The sequence below is a fragment of the Erythrolamprus reginae genome, chromosome 10, assembly GCF_031021105.1.
Source record: "Erythrolamprus reginae isolate rEryReg1 chromosome 10, rEryReg1.hap1, whole genome shotgun sequence".
Taxonomy (NCBI): Eukaryota; Metazoa; Chordata; class Lepidosauria; order Squamata; family Dipsadidae; genus Erythrolamprus; species Erythrolamprus reginae.
The window spans coordinates 4483568-4502132 of NC_091959.1; the positions used below are offsets into that span (position 1 = coordinate 4483568).

General features: G+C 42.6%; 3 protein-coding genes across 8 annotated transcripts; all 3 read right to left on the reverse strand.

The window, feature by feature from the left end:
• Positions 1–938: 938 nt before the first annotated feature.
• Positions 939–3322, reverse strand: LOC139172827 (actin, cytoplasmic type 5-like). Its single transcript, XM_070762068.1, has 2 exons — positions 3233–3322; positions 939–2230 (listed from the first exon to the last, which is right to left on the reverse strand). The coding sequence occupies exon 2, from the start codon at positions 2216–2218 to the stop codon at positions 1088–1090; it is 1131 nt and encodes a 376-aa protein (XP_070618169.1). The 5' UTR covers positions 2219–2230; positions 3233–3322; the 3' UTR covers positions 939–1087.
• A 1640-nt stretch (positions 3323–4962) lies between these two features.
• Positions 4963–6092, reverse strand: LOC139173261 (actin, cytoplasmic type 5-like). 6 transcript variants are annotated; one of them, XM_070762912.1, is made up of 2 exons: positions 5956–6092; positions 4963–5835 (listed from the first exon to the last, which is right to left on the reverse strand). In XM_070762912.1, exons 1-2 carry the CDS (start codon positions 6085–6087, stop codon positions 4963–4965), a joined length of 1005 nt encoding a protein of 334 aa, XP_070619013.1. In that variant the 5' UTR covers positions 6088–6092. The 6 variants fall into 6 exon arrangements, with proteins under 6 accessions (XP_070619013.1, XP_070619012.1, XP_070619011.1 ...); XM_070762911.1 differs by having other exon boundaries at positions 4963–5749; positions 5855–6092; XM_070762910.1 differs by having other exon boundaries at positions 4963–5721; positions 5821–6092.
• Positions 6093–11109: 5017 nt separating this feature from the next.
• Positions 11110–17344, reverse strand: LOC139172825 (actin, cytoplasmic type 5-like). Its single transcript, XM_070762063.1, is given in 4 exon segments — positions 11110–11583; positions 11585–11637; positions 11640–12555; positions 17295–17344. Coding segments are annotated over 3 exon segments (1122 nt in total). The 5' UTR covers positions 12544–12555; positions 17295–17344; the 3' UTR covers positions 11110–11418.
• Between the last annotated feature and the right edge of the window lie 1221 nt (positions 17345–18565).

The following is an 18565-nucleotide window of genomic DNA, read 5'->3' on the forward strand; positions in this document are numbered from 1 at the left end:
ATGGATGAAAACTAAACGAGAGAAGCAACTTAGAACTAAGGAGAAATTTCCTGACAGTTAAAACAATTAATCAGTGGAACAGCTTGCCTCCGGAAGTTGTAAACACTCCACTGGAAGTTTTTAAGAAGATGTTGGATAACCATCTGTCTGAAGTAGTGTAGGGTTTCCTGCCTAAACAGGTGGTTGGCCTAGAGCAGTGTTTTTCCACCAGTATGCCACGGCACACTAGTGTGCCGCGAGACATGGTCAGGAGTGCCGCGAAGCTCAGAGAGAGAAAGAAAGTAAGAGAGAGAGAGAAAGAGAGAGAAAGAGTGAGCGAGCGAGCGAGCGAGAAATAGAAGAAGAGAGAGAAAGCAAGAGAGAGAGAGAAAGAGAACAAGAAAAAGCAAGAGAGAAAGAGAGAGCAACAGAGAGAAAGAGAGGGAGGGAAGGAGAGAGAGAGAAAGACAGAGGGAGGGAGGAAGGGAGAGAGAGAAAGAGAGCAAAAAAGAGAGGAAGGAAGAGAAAGAAAGAGGGATAGAGAGAGAAAGAAAGAGGGAGAGAGAAATAGAGCAAAAGGGAGGAAGAGAGAGAGAGATAATTTTTTTGTCCAAACTTTTTTTAGCAGCCCCCCCCCCCCCGCTCAATGTGCCCCAGGGTTTCGTAAATGTAAAAAATGTGCCGCGGCTCAAGAAAGATTGAAAATCACTGGCCTAGGTCCCTTCCAACTCTATTGTTGTTGTTGTTCTTATTATTAAGAATTTGTACCCAGAATTTATCGTTGTTCCAAGGTCCCTTCCAAATCTATTGTTGTTGTTGTTCTTATTATTAAGAATTTGTACCCAGACTATCATTAAGTGCTGTACCGTATGATTCTTGATGAATGTATCTTCTTTTATGTACACTGAAATCAAATCAAATAATCAAATAAATAGTAAATCAATATGCACCGAGATAAATTCCTTGTGTGTCCAATCAAATTTATTTTATTTATTTGTCAAACATGCATAGGATAGTAGTAGTGATTCTGTTACTCTGCTTCTTCTACTACATTGACATGTAGCTACTGGAACAGAAGCAGCAAAAAATCCCAACACCCCAAAAACCTTCATAAGCTTGCACACTTCCGGCGTACAATAGCTGGGCCACATTCTTCATATTCCGCCTTGCTGATACACATTTGTGGAAAGTGAGGAAGAGACGCTAAAAGGGATCCTCCAACCCACGCTGAGCATGTGCGATTTGTGGGAGCAAAGATCTTGACTTCTGCCTTTGAGGGAGCCACTGCCACCACCTCCGGCTGCAACCTTTCAACGAAGCCAGGAAACATGGAGCTGCCGCCTGCCAGCACAATATTTTTAAACATTGTTGTGCGGAGATCCAGGCCACACTTCATTGCGGCAGTAAAGACAGCTTCATGGATACCACAACATTCTTTACCTACAAATGCGGGATTGAAGAGGCCTTCAGGGCACCTGAAACGCTCGGTGTCGATAGTGATCACTTGCCCGTCGGGTAGCTCATACTTCTTCTCCAAAGAGGAGGGTGTAGCGGTGGTCATTTCTTTCTCAAAGTCCGAGACCACGAAGCAAAACTTCTCCTTAATGTCCTCCACCACCTCCCTCTCTTTTGGGTTGATCTGGTAGCCTCTTTCATTCAGCATCCGCAGAAGGGAGTCGGTCAGGTTTTCGCCGCCCAGGTCCAGGGAGAACCGAGCAGAGCGGACAAGATGGCCTTCATAGACGGGGAAAAGATCCATCCAGTTGTTCTTTACATCCAGAGCTACTCCAGTGGTGCGTCCGGAAGCGTAGAGGGAGAGAGCGGCTTGGATGGCCAAGTAGAAGGATGATACGTTGAAACTCTCGAACATAATCTGGGTCATCTTCTCCCGGTCGCTTTCTAAGTTCACGGGACGCTCGGTTAGCAAGACTGGACGTTCCTCCGGGGCCACCTGCAACTCGTTGTGGAAAACATGGTGCCAGATTTTCTCCATGTCATCCCAGTTGCTAATATAGCCATGTTCAGTGGGGTACTTCAAGGTCAGGATGTCCCTTCCGCTCTGAGCATCACTTCCCACATAGTAGGCCTTTCTGTCAGTGTCTTCTGCTGCGCTCTGCATCTTGGGCCTCCCAATGATGGGAGAAACTACCGTTCTGGGCAGGTCCTCTCCGGCAACTCCTGCTCTGCAGTTTCTGGTGCCATTGTCCACCACAAGCGCTACCATCTCTTGGTTGGCCATTGGTAGGTAAACCTAGGAGAGAACCAGGCAGGGACATTAAGGACACACTTACTATCTCTCTAGGTTCTGCACAGTGGTGGGATTCAATCAGTCGAACCACCGATTAGCTTCGCACACATGTTCAAAAATCACCCATTTTAAGCGCTAAAACGTACGTTGAAATTAGCTTCGCACACATGTTCAAAAATCACCCATTTTAAGCGCTAAAACGTACGTTGAAAACTTACCATTGAAGTGCCGGTGAGTAAAACAGCTGAGGTGAAAAACACAGAAATATAGGACAGAATCCCGCAAGGGCGTATGTTTATTTTTATTTATTTATTTATTCATTTGTCCAATACACAAATACATAGGGGAAAAAATAGACATGTATTAATATATATAAGGGTAAAGTGAACTTAGAGGAGAGGATATATGAAAGAAAGAAAATATATATGATAAGTGAGAGAAAGGAAAGACAATTGGACAGGGGACGAAAGGCACACCAGTGCACTTATGTACGCCCCTTACTGGCCTCTTAGGAATCTGGAGAGGTCAATCGTGGAGAGTCTAAGGGAGAAATGTTGGGGGTTAGGGGTTGACACAATTGAGTCCGGCAATGAGTTCCATGCTTCGACAACTCGATTGTTGAAATCATATTTTTTACAGTCACGTTTGGAGCAGTTCGTATTAAGTTTGAATCTGTTGCGTGCTCTTGTGTTGTTGCGGTTGAAGCTGAAAAATCTTCCAGATGGCCATTAAAAAGAGTTTCCCTAAACAACCTCCTATTTTAGGGGGACATTAATCGGGCTACAAAGTCTTCTCTCAGCTTCATTCAGTTCTCGGTTCCGTTTTGTCTCCGTTTCCCATTTGACTTAATATCTTTTCTTAGTTCCCTGTTTTTGTTTCTGGCTCATTTCATTTAACTTCCTGTTATCACTCACCTTTTCTCAATCCACTACTAGCAACTCCATTCAAACCAAAATGGGCAGAACATTTAGTGAAAATGTTGGTTTAAATCAAGTCCATACTTACCCCAAGACAGGGTGGTTAGCTCGGCAATTAATCCCACAATTATCTCAGCAAGGGTCAAATCCTTTCCTTCCCTTTGACTTTTTCCCCACTGGTATTTATCAGTTTGCTGCTCGTTTTGCCCTTTGATCTTATACACCTGTGAATGGCTGTGAATATAGGCGGCTTACGCCATATGTAAATGTCATTAAACCACAGCTGTTTTGTGAGGAGGACAACTGCAGTCTAACCAAATAAGGTTAAACTGGAAACTATGAGCAATTTTGCATGTCTTCCAAAACTCCTTCTGTATATACGAATTTTCCGTATTTCAAGAGCATTTCCTGGTTTTTACTCAGTTTCAGAGACTGGCATACTGCAAACAATGAGATGATATAGGGCAGTGATGGCCAACCTATGGCACGGGTGCTACAGGTGGCACTCGGAGCCATTTCTGCTGGCACATGAGCCAATGTCCTAGCGCAGCTCCAACATGCATGAGTGTGCCAGGCAGCTGGTTCTGGTTTGCATTGCCATAGAAGCTTTGGGAGGGCGTTTTTAGCCTCCAGGAGGATGGGGGAGGACGTTTTTACCCTCTCTCAGCTCCAAGGAAGCCTTTGGAGCCTGGGGAGGGCAAAACACTAGTCTACTGGGCCCACCAGAAGTTGGGAAACAGGCCATTTCCAGCCTCCAGAGCAGCAGGGGAAGCTCTTTTCGCCCTCTTTTCTCCAGAATCGAAAAACTATGGCGGCTTCACTATTGAGGGGGTAGCCATGGCTGGAATTCAAGAAGCTTTAGTGGAGGTTCGACCTCCTCCTCGTCAGTGTAATAAATGCTCGGACTGCAAACTGGTTAAATTAGCAGTTTATTGCTCTTCTGCAAAGAGGCTAAACTCTACAATACTAACTAACCACAAGGCGTCTAATTGTGAGAGAAAGTGTGGGTGTCTCTAACTACTTATATGATCTTCCGCCAGCAACAGGCTCAGCTTGACATAGTTGCAATTTTCCCGCTTAACCTTAACCTGGGCGGATACTGGGAAGGACGTCAGTACCAGAATGAAGATGGCGTGTCTAACATAGCTCTGTTAATAAATAGAACCTTGACTGCCAGAACTGGAATGGAATCTGATTTATTTCTCAGATGCTATTTGGGGCGCTAACCTACAGGGGAAGAAGCTGCATGGGGGTTGGACTAGAAGACCTCCAAGGTGCCTTCCAACCTGGTTATTCTGTTATACTGCTTCTACTACTACTACTTCTACTATTTCTACTTCTACTGCTTCTACTACTTCTACTGCTTCTACTACTACTACTTCTTCTACTGCTTCTACTACTACTTCTATTACTTCTACTTCTACTGCTTCTACTACTTCTACTATTTCTACTTCTACTACTTCTTCTACTACTACTACTTTTACTACTTCTACTGCTTCTAATACTACTACTTCTACTTCTACTTCTACTGCTTCTACTACTTCTACTTCTACTGCTTCTACTACTACTACTTCTACTACTTCTACTGCTTCTAATACTACTACTTCTACTACTTCTACTGCTTCTACTACTTCTACTACTACTACTTCTACTGCTTCTACTGCTTCTACTGCTTCTACTACTACTACTTCTACTGCTTCTACTACTACCGGTACTACTACTTCTACTTCTACTGCTTCTACTACTACTACTTCTACTACTTCTTCGATGTGTGGCTACTGAACAGAAGCAGCAAAAAAACCAACACCCCCAAAACCCTCAATAGCACTTCTGGCGCACAAGAACTGGGCCACATTCCTCATACTCCTCTTTGCTGATATATATTTGTTGAAACTGGGGAAGAGATGCTAAAAGGGATCCTCCAACCCACGCTGAGCATGTGCGATTTGGGGGGGCAATGATCTTGACCTCCGTGTTTGAGGATACAAGTGCCGTCATTTCTGGCTGCAACCTTTCGACAAAGCCAGGGAACATAGAGGTGCCGCCAGCGAGCACAACATTTTTAAACATTGCGCTGCGGCGATCCTGGTCACACTTCATCACGGCACTAAAGACGGTCTCATGGATTCCACAATGTTGTTGACCCAAGTGTCCTGGTTGGAAGAGGCCCTCGGGACACCTGAAACGCTCGGTGTCAATAGTGATCACTTGCCCGTCGGGTAGCTCATACTTCTTCTCCAAAGAGGAGGGCGTAGCGGTGGCCATTTCTTTCTCAAAGTCCGAGGCCACGTAGCAAAACTTCTCCTTGATGTCCTCCACCACCTCCCTCTCTTCTGGGTTGATCTTGTAGCCTCTTTCATTCAGCATCCGCAGAAGGAAGTCGGTCAGGTCTTCGCTGCCCATGTCCATGCGGACGATAGCAGGACCGACAGCATAACCTTCGTAGACAGGGACAAGGTCCATCCCGTTGCTCTTTATATCCAGAACTACTCCAGTGGTGCGGCCGGAAGCGTAGAGGGAGAGAACGGCTTGGGTGGCCAAGTAGAAAGCTGACACATGGAAGCTCTCGAACATAATCTGGGTCATCTTCTCCCGATGGCTCTTAATGTTCAGGGGACGCTCGGTTAGCAAGACTGGACGTTCCTCCGGGGCCACCTGCAACTCGTTGTGGAAAACATGGTGCCAGATTTTCTCCATGTCATCCCAGTTTCTAATAAAGCCGTTTTCAATGGGGGACTTCAAGGTCAAGATGTCCCTCCTGCTCTGAGCATCACTTCCCACATAGTAGGCCTTTCTGTCGGTGTCCTCCGCTGGACTCTGCGTCTTGGGCCTTCCAATGACGGGAGGAAGTACCGTTCTGGGCAGGTCCTCTCCCGCAACTCCTGCTCTGCAGTTTCTGGTGCCATTGTCCACCACAAGTGCTACCATCTGTTGGTTGGCCATTGGTAGGTAAACCTAGGAGAGAACCAGGTAGAGACATTGAGATTTATTTAATGATTTGATTTGATTTGATTTGATTTGATTTGATTTGATTTGATTTGATACCCCTCATTTCCAGTATGGTGCCAAGATGATTCTTGCTGGTGTGAGAATGTGTAATATAATATAATGGCATTGTTTTTCTATGTTTTGATCTAATATTCCGAGGAGGAATGTTTCTGGTTTCTTTCTAATTTCTTTTTTTAAAATAGTTTTTATTAATTTTCCAACGTTAAAAAAATACAAATACAAAATACAAATGCACAAAAAAAACCAACAAAGAAAAATAAATGGATGTAAAAAATAAGACAAAAATCAAATTGAACAAATACAAAACATATACACATATGAAGTATACAATATATTCTACATTATTTTGTGTCAAAATATATATACTTTCCTACTTCACCATTTAAGTTGGTACATGTTTTTTGCCATTAGTAATTTAACCTATAGTTTCATATATACATGAATATTTTATCATTCAGGTTTTTAGGGTTTCCCCCCTGTTTTTTACTTCAATTCCTAATTTGTAGCCAGTTGTAAAATCTAGTCCAAATTCTACAATAATCTGATTCCTATTTTGCTTTTAATTCCATCACCATCCTATCCATTTCAGTACCCCAGTGACCAGAGTGCCTTCCGTCCCCTGTCCTAATGCTTCTCTTTTACTAGTATCATGCATATAAATATTATTATATCTTTGTATATCACCAATACTTAATTGACAAAACAAATAAAATAAAATAAAAATTTCAGCACATTGTACAATCTTACTAATCACCACTTCATCCAGGGGAAACTTTTTTTGCTTCCAGTATTGTGCAAAGGAAATTTATGAGTTCTTGGTCTTTTCATCCAACTTCCTGTTATTGTTCACCTTCTCTCCATCCACTACTAGCAACCTCATTCAAAACAAAAGATGCGCAGAACATTTAAGGAAAGTTGTGGTTTAAATCAAGTCCATACTTACCCCAAGACAGGTTGGTTAGCTTGGCAATTATTTCCACAATTGTCTCAGCAAGGATTAAAGCCTTTCTTTTGATTTTTTTATTTCCCTCCACTGGTATTTATCTGTTTCCTTCTCATTTTGCCCTTTGATCCTGTACTTTGACCCTATACGCTTGTGCGATAAGTAAATGTCATTAATATATAGCTATTTCATGAGGACAACAACTATAGACTAGCCAGATAAGGTTAAATAGGAGCCTTTATCAACAATATATCAGGTCAAAGACATTGTTTTGAGTTAGAGACTTTGGCCTGCCATAAGTAGAATAGTACTTCTAGGAATTGGGGGGGGGGGGATGCATGAAAAAGGGAAGATACTAGCCACAACAAATTCCTTGCAGGAGATTCAAGGTCATCCTTTGTTTAGCACCAGCAGAAGTACAGGGGAGGGCTGTGGACATTCAGACCACCAAAGTGGTCCAGGTGATGAACTTGTGAGTGTGGGGACAAAGGATGAACCTTAACCTGGGTGGAATATTATCAGGTTGACCACCGTTCATATCCCCCATGGATCGGTTAATAAATTGGAACTTAGAAACATAGAAACATAGAAGTCTGACAGCAGAAAAAGACCTCATGGTCCATCTAGTCTGCCCTTATACTATTTTCTGTATTTTATCTTAGGATGGATATATGTTTATCCCAGGCATGTTTAAATTCAGTTACTGTGGATTTATCTACCACGTCTGCTGGAAGTTTGTTCCAAGGATCTACTACTCTTTCAGTAAAATAATATTTTCTCATGTTGCTTTTGATCTTTCCCCCAACTAACTTCAGATTGTGTCCCCTTGGAACTTGGAAGAAGGTCAAGGCTTGGACTGTGGTTTATTTCTCGGATGTCTATCGGGATGCTGACATTAAACCAGGACTTCTCAATTATTTTCTGTTAACCACCACCCCCATCCTAGAAAGAAGTGAACATTTCGTGCTCTCCCCAACTCTCCACCCTCAAAAGCACTTCCAGCGCACAAGAGCTGGGCCACATTCCTCATACTCCTCTTTGCTGATATACATTTGTTGAAACTGGGGAAGAGACGCTAAAAGGGATCCTCCAACCCATGCTGAGCATGTGCGATTTGGGGAGGCAATGATCTTGACTTCCGTATTTGAGGGTCCCGCCAAACGACATTGTTTAGTCCAGTGATTTTCAACCTTTTTTGAGCCGTGGCACATTTTTTATATTTACAAAACCCTGGGGCACATGGAGCCGGCAGGGGGAGGCTAAAAAAAGTTTGGACAAAAAAATTATCTCTCTCTCTTCCTCCCCTTCGCTCTATTTCTTTCTCCCTCCCTCTTTCTCTCCCTTCCTTCCTCTTTCTTTCTCTCTCTCCATCCCTTTCTCTTCCTTCCTTCCTCTCTTTTGCTCTCTTTCTCTCTCCCTCCCTACGTCCCTCTATGTCTTTCTCTCTCTTGCTTTCTTTCTCCCTCTTTCTCTCTCTCTCTTGCTTTCTTTCTCTTGTTCTCTCTCTCTCTTGCTTTCTTTCTCTTGTTCTCTCTCTCTCTTTCTTGCTTTCTTTCTCTCTTATTCTTTCTCTCTCTCGCTCGCTTCCTTTCTCTCTTGCTTTCTCTCTCTCTTGCTTTCTTTCTCTCTGAGCTTCGCGGCACACCTGACCATGTCTCGCAGCACACTAGTGTGCCACGGCACACTGGTTGAAAAACACTGGTTTAGTCGATGGGACCCGGAGAAGGCCAACTCTGCGGGACCTAACCGGTCGCTGGGATTTGTGCGGCAGAAGGCGGTCCCAGAGGTATTCTGGTCCGATGCCATGGTCTGATCTTTTAGAGACTGGCATACTGCAAACAATGAGATGTTATAGGGCAGTGACGGTGAACTTATGGCATGGGTGCCACAGGTGGCACTCGGAGCCATATCTGCTGGTACATGAGCCACTGCCCTAGCGCAGCTCCAACATGTGTGTCTGTGCCGGCCAGCTGATTCTGGTTTGCATTGCCATAGAAGCTTTGGGAGGGCGTTTTTAGCTTCCAGAGAGCCTCCAGGAGGATGGGGGAGGACGTTTTTACCCTCTCTCAGCTCCAGGGAAGCCTTTGAAGCCTGGGGAGGGTGAAACACTAGTCTACTGGGCCCACCAGAAGTTGGGAAACAGGCCATTTCCAGCCTCCAGAGCAGCAGGGGAAGCTCTTTTCACCCTTTTTTCTCCCCAGGCATTGAATTATGGGTGTGGGCACTCGCCGTGCACGATAACGCATATTTATTTATTTATTTATTTGATTGGTTTTTATGCCTTAGATTCAAGGCGGCTTACAACATGTTAGCAATAGCACTTTTGAACAGAGCCAGCCTATTGCCCCCACAATTCGGGTCCTCATTTGACCCACCTTGGAAGGATGGAAGGCTGAGTCAACCTTGAGCCAGTGGTGAGATTTGAACCGCTGACCTGCAGATCTACAGTCAGCTTCAGTGGCATGCACTGCAGCACTCTACCTGCTGCGCCACCACGGCATATGCACATTATTTTGGCACCCAAGGGAAAAAAATGTTTGCTATCACTCTCATAGGGAATTGATTGTTAAACTAATCAAGAGAGAAAGGGAGGGAGAAATGTGAGATAGATAGATAGATAGATAGATAGATAGATAGATAGATAGATAGATAGATAGATGATAGATAGATAGATAGATGATAAATAGATAGATAGATAGATAGATAGATAGATAGATAGATAGATGATAGATAGATAGATAGATAGATGATAAATAGATAGATAGATAGATAGATAGATAGATAGATAGATAGATAGATAGATAGATAGATAGATGATAGATAGATGATAGATAGATGATAGATAGATAGATAGATAGATAGATAGATAGATAGATAGATAGATAGATAGATAGATGATCGATGATAGATAGATGATAGATAGATAGATAGATAGATAGATAGATAGATTGTAGATAGATAGATAGATAGATAGATAGATAGATGATAGAGAGAGAGAGAGATGATAGATAGATAGATGATAGAAAGATAGATAGATAGATAGATAGATAGATAGATAGATAGATAGATGATAGATAGATAGATAGATGATAGATAGATAGATGATAGATAGATAGATAGATGATAGATAGATAGAAGATAGATAGATAGATAGATGATAGATAGATAATAGATAGATAGATAGATAGATAGATAGATAGATAGATAGATAGATAGATAATAGATAGATAGATAGATAGATAGATAGATAATAGATAGATAGATAGATAGATAATAGATAGATAGATAATAGATAGATAGACAATAGATAGATAGATAATAGATAATAGATAGATAGATAATAGATAGATAGATAGATAGATAGATAGATAGATAGATAGATAGATAGATGATAGATGATAGATAGATAATAGATAGATAGATAGATAGATAGATAGATAGATAGATAGATGATAGATAGATAGATAGATAGATAGATAGATAGATAGATAGATAGATAGATAGATAGATAGATAGATGAGAGGGAGAGAGGGATGGATGGATGGCATAAGATTAATTTCCTTATGGGCATAAATAAAACATTTATTCAAATCAAGTGTTTGCAGTTTCTCAAAAACCGGAAGGGAGCGAGGGATTGATTCTAGTTCTGATCTGGGCAGGATGACCACATAGCATTTAGCAAACTACTTTAGCAAAACTGAGTTTCCACCAAACTTAGGCACTTGGGCTGCTCTGCGCATGCCTTGTTCTTTTTCGACGTAATTGCAATATTCTCCTAGCAGGAGGCATTTATATTTTCTTTGTCCTCCCATTGGCTGGCCACTGTGGAAGACCCGCCCTTTTCTGGAACTATTCTTACTGTGCTCACCTACTATTACACAACTTTTTAACACATTTATAGTAAACCAGCTTTTATACAATAATCATATTTTATATATCTAGTCATATATCTATTTTCCCATTAACCCTTTATCACCAAGAAATAGCTTTATTTTATTAATGACGAAATGCACATTTGTTACTTTATCCTTTTTCCAGCCAGCAATAGAACATGCCAAAATATTTATGATATTCTGACTCTTCCTTGTTTTTTATTTCCAGCGTGAGTTTGTATTTCTCTGTACAAGCTATTATTATCTCTATTATATCTTCTTCTGTAGAGCACATTTCCGTTTTTCCATTGTTGTATGAATATTCACCTCGCCGCAGTTGTTATGTGCGGGATCAAATAAGTCTGGATTTTTTCAAATTTTTGGCGTAGTACTTTGACATGTGGCTACCGAAAAGAAGCAGCAAAAACCCCCCCAACACCCCCAAAACCCTCAAAAGCACTTCCGGCGTACAAGACCTGAGCCACATTCTTCATATTCCTCCTTGCTGATACACATTTGTTGAAAGTGAGGAAGAGACGGTAAAAGGGATGCTCCAACCCACGCTGAGCATGTGCGATTTGGGGGAGCAACAATGTTGACTTCCGTATTTGGGGGAAACAAGTGCTGTCACCTCGGGTTGCAGCCTTTCAGCTAAGCCAGGGAACATGAAGTGCTGCCTGCCAACAGAACATTTTTAAACATTGTTGTGCGGAGATCCTGGTCACACTTCATCACAGCATTAAAGACAGTCTCATGGATGCCACAACATTGTTGACCCAAGTGTCCTGGTTGGAAGAGGCCCTCAGGACACCTGAAACGCTCGGTGTCAATAGTGATCACTTGCCCGTCGGGTAGCTCATACTTCTTCTCCAAAGAGGAGGATGTAGCGGTGGCCATTTCTTTCTCAAAGTCCGAGGCCATGAAGCAAAACTTCTCCTTGATGTCCTCCACCACCTCCCTCTCTTTTGGGTTGATCTGGTAGCCTCTTTCATTCAGCATCCGCAGAAGGAAGTCGGTCAGGTCTTCTCCGCCCAGGCCCATGCGGACAATAGCAGGACAGAGAGCATGGCCTTCGTAGACGGGGACCGGATCCATCCGGTTGCTCTTTATATCCAGAACTACTCCAGTGGTGCGTCCGGAAGCATAGAGGGAGAGAACAGCTTGGATGGCCAAGTAGAAGGATGACACGTTGAAACTCTCAAACATAATCTGGGTCACCTTCTCCCGATAGATTCCAAAATTCATGGGACGCTCGGATAACAAGACTGGACGTTCCTCCGGGGCCACCTGCAACTCGTTGTGGAAAACATGGTGCCAGATTTTCTCCATGTCATCCCAGTTTCTAATAAAGCCATTTTCAATGGGGGAGTTCAAGTTCAGGATGTCCCTCCTGCTCTGAGCATCACTTCCCACATAGTAGGCCTTTCTGTCGGTGTCTTCCGCTGGATTCTGTGTCTTGGGCCTCCCAATGACGGGAGGAAGTACCGTTCTGGGCAGGTCCTCTCCCGCAACTCCTGCTCTGCAGTTTCTGGTGCCATTGTCCACCACAAGTGTTACCATCTCTTGGTTGGCCATTGGTAGGTAAACCTAGGAGAGAACCAGGCAGAAACATTAAGAATACACTTACTGCTTCTCTAGGCGCTGTACAACGGTGGGATTCAATCGGTCCGCTTCATGCATGTACCCAGTGTGTAAAACCCACCCATTTTAAGCGCTAAAACATACCTTCTATGGAAGCACCGGTGAGTAAAACAGCCGAGGTGAAAACCACAGAAATATAGGACAGAATAGCGCAAGGGTAGATCTGCGGAGCCAACGGATCACCAGAACTACTGGTTCATCCAAACCAATTGAATCTCCCCCACTTCCCATCCAGCTCTGTATCCTATAATTTAGGATATGAGGGGCCTTGGGTTGATTTCTTGCAGACGTTTCATTCCCCAATCACAACCACATTGGGGCACATGGCGTGTTCAGGGAGGGTAGCACCTTTGGTGTAGGGGCATGTCCAGAGGTGGGCATGCATCTGCTCACACCCCATGGCGCACTTGCGTGACCGCGTGCGATTTCGCTACCTGCCCAGGTGCAGTAGCATAATTGCGCTGGACTCGGTTAGCACTCAGAGCCATGGGGGGCAAGCACATGTCACGGTTCCACCTTAGGAGCCCACCTCTGGGCATGTTGTATCCTTTTACGTCCGCTATTTTATGGGAACATTACCTGAGCTACAAAGTCTTCCCTAAGATTCCTTCAAGTTTTCATTTTCATTTTCATTTCACCTTTGAAAATTGTTCGGAAACTTCAGATCATACAGAATGCAGCTGCGAGAGCAATCATGGGCTTCCCTAAATATGCCCATGTTACACCAACACTCCGCAGTCTGCATTGGTTGCTGATCAATTTCCGGTCACAATTCTAAGTGTTGGTTATGACCTATAAAGCCCTTCATGGCATCGGGCCAGAATATCTCTAGGACCGCCTTCTGCAGCACGAATCCCAGCGACCGGTTAGGTCCCACAGAGATGGCCTTCTACGGGTCCTGTCGACTAAACAATGTCGTTTGGCGGGACCCAGGGGAAGAGCCTTCTCTTTGGCGGCCCCGACCCTCTGGAACCAGCTCCCCCCAGATATCAGAGTTGTCCCCACCCTCCTTGCCTTTCGCAAGCTCCTTAAAACCCACCTCTGTCGTCAGGCATGGCGGAATTGAAATTTTCCCTTCCCCCTAGGCTTATAGAATTTATACATGGTATGCTTGTATGTATGAGTGGTTCTTTAAATTGGGGTTTTTTAGATTATAGATTATAGATTTGTTTACATTGTCTTTTTTATTGTTGTTAGCTGCCCCGAGTCTTTGGAGAGGGGCGGCATACAAATCTAATTAATAATAATAATAATAATAATAATAATAATTATTATTATTATTATTTTAGTCTCATTCTATTTTGGCTCTGCTTCCTATCTGACTTATCTCCTATTTGGAGATTCAAGGTCATCCTTTGTTTAGCACCAGCGGAAGTACAGGGGAGGGCTGTGGACATTCAGACCACCAAAGTGGTCCAGGTGATGAACTTGTGAGTGTGGGGACAAAGGATGAACCTTAACCTGGGTGGAATATTATCAGGTTGACCACCGTTCATATCCCCCATGGATCGGTTAATAAATTGGAACTTAGAAACATAGAAACATAGAAGTCTGACGGCAGAAAAAGACCTCATGGTCCATCTCGTCTGCCCATATACTATTTTCTGTATTTTATCTTAGGATGGATCGATGATTATCCCAGGCATGTTTAAATTCAGTGATTGTGGATTTATCTACCATGTCTGCTGGAAGTTTGTTCCAAGGATCTACTACTCTTTCAGTAAAATAATATTTTCTCACGTTGCTTTTGATCTTTCCCCCAACTAACTTCAGATTGTGTCCCCTTGTTCTTGGGTTCACTTTCCTATTATCAGTTTCCTACTCCTTTTGCCCTTTGATCTTATACTTATCTGTGAACAGCTGTTAACATGTCTGCTTGTGTGATAAGTAAATGTCATTAAACATAGCAATATTGTGAGGACATCTGCATTCTAACCAAATAAGGCTAAACAAGAGCCTTTATCAGCAATGTATCTCTGGATGTATTCCAAATATCCTTCTGTATATATTTCAAGAACATTTCCCGGTGCTTACTCAGTTTCAAGGACTGGCATACTGTAAACAATGGGATGTCATAGAGAATTGGTTGTTAAACTAATCAAGAGAGAGGGAGGGGGAGGGGGAGAAATGTGAGATAGACAGGTGGTGTGTGTGTGAGAGAGAGAGTTGTTTGATTGATAGATAGGTAAGTAGGTAGATAGATAGATAGATAGATAGATAGATAGATAGATAGATAGATAGATATAGATGAGATAGGTAGATAGATAGACAGACAGATAAAGATTAGATAGATAGATAGATAGATAGATAGATAGATAGATAGATAGATAGATAGATAGATAGATAGATAGATAGTTAGATAGATAGAGGTAGGTAGGTAGATAAGATTAGATAGATAGATAGATAGATAGATAGATAGATAGATAGATAGATAGATAAGATTAGATAGATTATTGTTGTTGTTATTATTATTCTGGATTCGTATCACACTATCACAAGTATCACATGTGATATTTTGATACAAAATCCAGCATATAAATCTCATTTGCTGTGTATTACTGTTTCTTGTGAATAAAATAACAACAACAGAGTTGGAAGGGACCTTGGAGATATTCTAGCCCAACCCCCTGCTTAGGCAAATGGTTCAGACAAATGGTTCTCCAACATCTTAAAAACTTCCAGTGTTGGAGCATTCACAACTTCTGGAGGCAAGGAGTTCCACTGATTAATTGTTCTAACTGCTAGGAAATTTCTCCTTAGTTCTAGGTTGCTTCTCTCCTTGATTAGTTTCCACCCATTGCTTCTTGTCCTGCTTTCTGGTGCTTTGGAGAATAGCTTCACTCCCTCTTCTTTGTGGCAACCCAAAGAAGAGAGGGTCAAACTATATCTGTGCAGGATGAATGATTTTTTCCCTAACCTTTTTCACCGCCGTCCTTGCAATATTACAAATGTATTTTTATTCTATTTCACTAAACTCATAAGATTGAAAATCATTACAGCTGATTTGAAAACGAATTGCCATGGGAAGCAATGCAACAATACATTAAGACTAAACTATAATTTAAGAAATGTTGGTCTGAGCGCGTTGGGTAAAAATACAAAGGACCAAGCAAATTACGTTTTTGCGCTAAATTGAGTTTCCATCAAATTTAGGCAGCTGGGATGCTCTGCGCATGCGCCATCGTCAGGCTTCCCTTGTTCTTTTCCGAAGGCAATTGCAATATTCTCCCGCCAGGAGGCATTTATATTTCTTCCGCTCTCCCATTGGCTGCCCATTGTGGAAGACCCGCTCTTTTTCTGGAACGGAAGAATACGGCGCTGTTTTTGCTCCACCCTTCTTTTCGGCCTGCCGCTTGGCGGTTGCTATAGTAACCGTCCAAAGAATGGCTTCCCTGGCGTTGCTCCTGCTGTAGTTTTCCCTTCGTTTTCTCCGTAGTTCTGCCTCACTTTTCTTCCTCTCATTCCGCAGCGAGAGATTAAACACTATAAAATAACAAATATGAAACTAGACTTCCGGCCTGAACAATTTTTCTCCCTCCATGGAGGCAAAAATAGAAGGACGCTCTATCTTTGACATCTCTATGGGACAAGGGCATCGAGATGATAAGGGACAGAGTGGCAGCAATTTTGCCTGTACAATACAATCCTGTAAGCATATTGGGATGTCCATAGTATTCAAACTAATGGAATTTTTTGAAAATAGAGTAGATTTACTGTCCTAAATCTTAAGTACTGCTTTTATAAATAAGAGAATAAGGATCAGTCACTACTTTGAATAAAAGTTCCATAATTTATTTATTTATTTATTTATTTATTATTTGGATTTGTATGCCGCCCCTCTCCGAAGACTCCTGGACTTACAATCATAAGAACAAGAAGAACCATGCTGAGTCAGGGCAAAACCCTCCCTTTCCCTTGACCCCCAAATGAGACCCAAGGGAACCCTGCCTGCCTCAACCAACATAGAGGTGGTACATGGACATCTGTTTCAATAACCACTGATACACTTGGCATCCATGAATCTGTCTAATCCTGCCTTGAAGCTATCCAGGCTGACAGCTGTCACGACCTCTTCTGGAAGGGAATTCCATCAACCAACGGCCCTCTGGGTGAAGAAATATTTCCCTTGATTGGTTTTTACTTTCTTATCTATGAGCTTTAGATAAGCTTTTGCCCCCTCATCTAGTATTGTGTGACAGAGAAAAGAATTTTTCTCTATCCACCTTTTCTATCCCATGCATGATTTTAGACACTTCGATCAAGTCACCTCTTTCAAGGTTGAAGAGACCAAGGCGTTGTAACCTGGTTTCATAAGGGAGGTGCTCCATTTTCTTGATCAATCACAATCAAGTCCAAAATTTTTGTCGCTAGGTGAGACATTTGTTAACTGGGTTAAACTCTATGTGAAGACCTATCTACGTCACTGTTCTGTCTGGGTGCCCCCAGACTTCAACACCAACTGGAAAAAGCAGCCAGACACGCTGGTAAAAGCAAAAGCACTTTATAGTTTGAAAAATAAACACAGAGAAAAACCTGTTCTTCCCAACAGGCAGGCTATGAGACTTCACAGCAGAGTCCTGACGGCCAGAAAATACAGCAGACTTCTTGCTGGCACACCCGCCACTGTAGAGAATAAGACCCACACCTTTCCCCCCCCCAAGGTTTCAGTATTCAAAGTTACAAACCAGAATTCCAAGACGCCAAAGATCACAGCCAGGTCCCAGGACTCCCAAAGATAATACAGTACTCCACAAGCCAGGAAGGGTGGGTCTGCCTTTTCAGCCTTTCCAGAGAGCACCACACCCAAACCCAGCTGTTGCCTCTTTAGTGCTGAAAGTACCTGGCTAATTGTCCCCTTCGTTGTGTTGCTCTTCTCTGCCGGAGATCGATGATTGCTTGTGCATTTTCATCTAAGGAATCCAGGCTGCTTGCTGGGGAGAGCTCCCCCGAGGGGGACTCTGGCTGTCCTCCCTCTCCCTCAGCCTGAGATTCCTCCTCCCCGTCTGCCTGAACCTCCTGTTCCTCATCCTCCCCCTCTGAGCAGGAAGCCGGCAGAGGATCAGCTGTTCCCTGAGGGGCCTCAGACGGAATCACAACAGTCACCAGGCATGGGGGGGAATAACTATCTTGTCCCCCCAGCACCACCTTTTTTCTGACTGTAATACATGAGAATGGTATGATTGTGCAGTAAGGATCGTTTTTTAATATGTATGGGTTTTAAATTATTTTTAACTTATATTGGATTTGTACTTTGTATATTGTATTGCTTTTGTTGTGAGCCGTCCCGAGTCTTCGGAGAGGAGCGGCATACAAATCTAATAAAACTTAAACTTTCTTGCCACAGTGGTTGAATGAATTTGAAGGTCGCAAAAAGTGGATCACATGACCTTGGGATACTTCAATTGTCATAAATGTGAGTCAGTTGCTAAATGGCTGAATTTTGATCATGTGACCTTACTGCAATGGTCATAAGTATGAAAAACAGCCACAAGCCACTTGTTTCAGTGTTGTTGTAACTTCAAAGAATCACTAAATGAATTGTTGTAAGCCGAGCATTACCTGTAAATAGTAATGTGAATAAACGGACTTATTCTGAAATGGCAAATTTACGTATATTTCAAATCTCAGTGGATTTTAATAAGGCTTACTCCAATAAATGTGCAAAGAAAAGCAGATAGAGTTATACTTCTAATTTGGTGTCATTTGTCTATGAAATGAAAAACTGTGTAGAATTATATTTCCCATTCAGTGTTTGAGAGTAACCCCCTTTAAACTCAGTGAAACAGAAGTAGATTTATAAAGAAGTAGCTTGTAATGGAGAATTCGACATACTAAGTGCATGTCATAAGTGTTATTACATTGCAACAAAACATTTAGCTCAAGTCTGGATCCAACTGAATAATCTTCATTTGTACCTGATAAGTGTGTGGATGGAACTGTATAACTACATGCATAG